We start from the raw sequence: 4,573 nt of genomic DNA on the forward strand, positions 1-4,573 counted from the left end.
CCCCTACGGGGGATCAAGCCTACAACTTGAGCATGTGCCCTTGACCGGAATCGAACCTGGGTCCCTTCAGTCGACAGGCCAATGCTCTATCCACTGAGCCAAACCAACTAGGGTGACATTTTCTTTTCTTGCAATTTTTTTGTAAATTTCTTGATGGGGGGGGGGGGAAGGGGAGAGAGAGAGAAACATTGACTTGTTGTTTCACTTATATATGTGTTCATTGGTTGACTCTAGTATGTGCCCTGACTGGAGATCAAACCACATTGAACCCACAACCTTGGCATATTGGGATGATGCTAACTAACTGAGCTACCTAGCCAGGGCAAAAGTGGACATTTTCAAGTAGGGGGAGGGGTAGTGGTGGCAGAATTTGATTTGCTGGCTAAGTGTTGATTAGGTTTAAGTGGATGGCAGAGACAGGTTAGGGGAGAGACTACTGAGGCAGATAGTGTAACCCAGGCCAGAGATGATGGTGGCCTGGATTAGGGTGGTGGCAGGGAGGATGGGGAGAACCAGACAGGCTTGAATGAATTAAGAAAAAAATTAACGCCCTGACTGGTTTGACTCAGTGGATAGAGCGTCAGCCTGCGGACTAAAAGGTCCCAGGTTCAGTTCCCATCAAGCGCACGTACCTTGCTTGTGGGCACATCCCCAGTGGGGGGTGTGCAGGAGGCAGCTGAATCGATGTTTCTAACCCTCTATCCCTCTCCCTTCCTCTCTGTAAAAAAATCAATAAAAATATAATTTTTTTAAAAAAGAAAAAAAATTAACAGAATTGCCTGGAGTGGGAGGTGAAGAAAAGAAAAGGTGTGAGATGAATTGAATTCTAATTTGGGCAATAGAGGTTCTAGTGGTGCCTTCGTCTAAGGTGGGGAATCCAGAAGGAAGAACATGGTTACAGATGGTAGAGGAGAAGAGCTCAGTTTGGGACATGTTGAATTTGTGGGCCTATGGGACACCCAGAGGCAACTGGGCATTCAGGGCTGCAGAGGGGGAACACAAGTTGAGAAGGACAGAGAGGTAGGAGAAAAGCCAGAAAGGTAGATAGGAGTCATTGATGCCTACCAGTGAGATGCACAGATAGTGGGATGCAGAAAAGAAATGACTAGAGACAAAGAGAAAACACTGCTGAAAACCCTCCTCACAGGCACCACCACTTCCACAGACACAGATGCACTACAGAGGTTTCTTTGACAGCAGTTTTATTTCATTCATAGTTAAACTCAGACCCTGGCCCACCCCACTGATCATGGGATCATGGCAGAAGTAGACTGGGGAATCATCGGCCTCTTACCGAGATCAGAAAGGGGGAATATATGGGTCATATCTATATTCAGGGCAGGGAGAGGCTCAGCTACAGCTGGCTGGGTAGGGTTTGGCTAGAGGCCAGGGAAGGGGCGACTGGTACCATCCCCTAGATGCATGCAGATGGAGAGGGGACTAATTCAGGACTGGTGTTCGGGTATGGGCTTTGAGTAGGCCTAGGGCAGGGCAGGGACTTCTGGACCAAGGGGTTCAATAGCTGTGAGTAGAGGACTTGTCCAGCTCACTGCGCTGCTCCTTATGGGACTCCGTCACCACCTGCTGGGGGCAAGGCATGGGAAGGGCACAAACATTCAGGACCACCCTCCTCCCAGCTCCTTTGGGACCTGGTATCTCCCTTCTAGCATAAAAGGCGGAGGCTCTGATCCATCTATCTACCGTCTCTGTCTCCCTCCCACCCCAAGAACCACTAACCCACAACATCCTAAGATCCGCGGCAGCCAAGCTGGGGCTCAGAAATAATATGGAAAACGATGGGCCCAAGTGTCCCATCTCACCTCCCCATTCCGGGTCTCAATGGTCTTAATCAGAACCATCTTCCGGCTGTGGCTGTCCTGCGGAGGCTCCACCTCGGGCACTGGAAAAAGCAGGTGAGGGTGGGAGAGAGGAGGCCTGGATGACCTCCTTTTAAGCGCTCATACGGACGACGGTGAGGGGAGGGGCGGGCAGGACTTAGAAGGGCGAGAATAGACCAGGATTCGATAGAGAGAAATTATCCCTGAGCAGAGCCTTAGCCAGAGTCCGGTCAGGGCAGGAGAGGACAAGGGGACAGACAGGCTGGGGGCCAGGTGTGGGAGACTCACCAGTCGTCCTGATATTTAAAGATGCGAAGGAATGGACGGGCACGGAGATCCTGGGGGCGAAGCGAGCGGTTAGCTCCTCTGCCCAGACCCGAACACATCCCTGCCAGGACCACACCCTGCCGCCCTCCGGCAGCCCCGCCCCCACCGGCTCTCCTCGCCCTCCAGCAGCTTCCGGTAGGTGGCGATCTCGATGTCTAAGGCCATCTTGACGTTGAGGAGCTCCTGGTACTCGCGCAGGTGCCGCGCCATCTCCTCCTTGAGCTGCCTCAGCTCCTCCTCGAGGCGCGCATTGCCCGCCTGGTACCCGCCGGCCTCCAGCGCAAACTGCTCCTCCAGCTCCCGCAGCTGTCTGAGCAGCGCCTCGTTCTGGGGTGGGGTGGGGGGAGCACGGGTCAGAGAGGGAACAGCCTTCACCGTACCCCCACCACCCCCACCACCACCTTCCCCCAGCCGGCGGGCAGCCTGGTACTCACCGTGCCCCGCAGTCCGTCCACCTCGCACGTCAGGCTCTGGATCTGGCGTCGCGACTCATTCATCTCCTGCTTGGCCTGGCGCAGGGCCTCATGGTTTCGGTTGGCGGCGTCCGACAGGTCCGCGTACTGCAGGGTGGAGGGCACCCCAGGTGTGGGCAGACGGGATGCGCCGTCGCCCAGGCGCCCTGCCCTCTGGGGTCCTCCCAACCCCCTGGGCTCTCCCACCTTGGACTTGTACCACTCCTCTGCCTCCTGCATGTTCTTGGCCGCGATGCTCTCGTACTGCGCGCGGATGTCCCTTAGCGCTGCTGTGAGCTCGGGCTTCACGGTCGCCTCCACTTCGACCTGCTGCACCTGATGGTTCTCCATGTTCACCTGCATGTCTCGCAGCTCCTGCCGCCCAGGACACCAGGACGCCGTGTTCGCCGCGCAGATCCCACGCGGGCCGCGTAGTCCGCGCACAGAAAAGAGCACACGCACTTGAGTGACCAAAAGGGGGCGCCAAGGAGTGCAGCGCGCACGGGACTGCGCACCCTGAGCCTGGCCCACACTGAGTCCGCGGCTAGGTTGTCGGGTGCAGCTCCGCTCCTCGCCACCAGGTGGCGCATGGGCGGGAGACAAACCACCTGTAGGCCGAGGTGGAGGGGCTGTGTCTCTCCAGACTCCCACTTCGCTTCCCCGGGGCTATTCTTCTGCGGATCTGCCCATCTCCTCCAGAGCTTGCCTCCTAGCTCCAAAGAGACCCAACCTCCCAACCTCCGAAGCCTCCCTGATATCCGCGTTCACCCACCTCCTCATGCAGCTTCTTGAGGAACTCAATCTCATCCATCAGAGATTCAATCTTGCGCTCTAGCTCCAGGCGGGCCAGGGTGGCATCGTCCACGTCCTTCATGGGGTAGCAGTAGGGGTTCAAGAGCAGGGAGGGGCTGCTCAGCACAAGGAAGAGCCTCTAAAGGCTTCTGATGGCCTCCCCGCACCCACAGATGCTGCCCCGGACACACAGGCCCGGGGTAGAGGTAGGGGGACGGACACGCACGCGGGGCCCGGGCTCACCTTGCGGAAGAGCACGAGGTTGTGCTCAGCGTCCTCCCGCTTGTGTGTTTCGTCCTCCAGCCTGGTGGGGAGAGTGGGCAGAGGCTGAGCTGCAGGGTCACCGTCCTCCCGCCCACCCCCACCCCAGGATCTGGGGTACTGCCCAGGACTCCTAGGAGGGGTCTTCAGACGGCCTGATGGGCGCGCCCCATTTTCTGTCTAGTGGGCTGGGAGCTGAGCGGAGGCCGCTTTATACACGAAGAGACATGGCCACTTTGCCTCCCCAGAGACTCAGCAAAGGGCTAGAGGGAGGGCAAGGATGCTGCCAGCACACGCCCTCCCGGGTTGAGCCTGGAAGCAACTCCCTGGAGTGGCTGGGGGCGAGGGAAGGGAAGGGTGGAGCAGCCGCCTCCGGGTCGCCGCCCGGCCCTGCCCCCTGACCTCTGCTTGAGCGCCGCCAGGTCCTCCGCCAGCCCGTCGCGCTCCACTTGCACCCGGTCGCGCTCGCGGCCCAGCAGCTCCAGCTCCCGGCGCAGCTCGCGCAGCTCCTGCTGGCACAGCTGGTCGGCGCGCGCCGGCTCCTGGCCCCGGGCCTGGCTCAGCTCCCCGCGCAGGGCCGCGTTCTGCTGCTCCAGGAAGCGCACCTTCCGCCCAGAGGCAGAGCCTGAGTATCTCTTCTTGCAGGATCACAGGGCAAGAGGAAGCCCCAACTCGCTGACCCAGAGTCCTCCCTGATGGGGGGTTGCCATTTCTCAAAGACACACCAGGCCTTAACCAGCTCACCACCTGGAAGTCCTTGTGAGCTAACTTTAGTCTCTTTCAGGCAATTTATCTCGTGATCTGAGAAGCGCCAAACCATGCTGAGTCCAGCCTCTGCTGCTGCTTGTCAATAATGTATCCTTGGGCACAGCACTTAACCCCTCTGCAGGCTGATGGCCTCAC

The 4,573-nt window shown here is 58.4% G+C and overlaps 1 protein-coding gene across 1 annotated transcript in view; it reads right to left on the reverse strand.

The window, feature by feature from the left end:
* Positions 1-1,184: 1,184 nt before the first annotated feature.
* Positions 1,185-4,573, reverse strand: part of PRPH (peripherin) — a 20,354-nt gene continuing 16,965 nt past the window's right edge. The window contains exons 3-11 of the mRNA XM_015558552.1: positions 4,073-4,275; positions 3,653-3,713; positions 3,390-3,485; positions 2,825-2,992; positions 2,600-2,725; positions 2,272-2,492; positions 2,127-2,176; positions 1,821-1,900; positions 1,185-1,584 (exon numbers count right to left, since the gene is read on the reverse strand). Of these exons, the coding sequence (XP_015414038.1) occupies positions 1,516-1,584; positions 1,821-1,900; positions 2,127-2,176; positions 2,272-2,492; positions 2,600-2,725; positions 2,825-2,992; positions 3,390-3,485; positions 3,653-3,713; positions 4,073-4,275 (1,074 nt within the window). The 3' untranslated portion in view covers positions 1,185-1,515. The remainder of the gene's footprint in view (positions 1,585-1,820; positions 1,901-2,126; positions 2,177-2,271; positions 2,493-2,599; positions 2,726-2,824; positions 2,993-3,389; positions 3,486-3,652; positions 3,714-4,072; positions 4,276-4,573) is intronic.

Source organism: Myotis davidii, unplaced genomic scaffold (genome assembly GCF_000327345.1).
Source record: "Myotis davidii unplaced genomic scaffold, ASM32734v1 scaffold290, whole genome shotgun sequence".
NCBI classification, from domain to species: Eukaryota; Metazoa; Chordata; class Mammalia; order Chiroptera; family Vespertilionidae; genus Myotis; species Myotis davidii.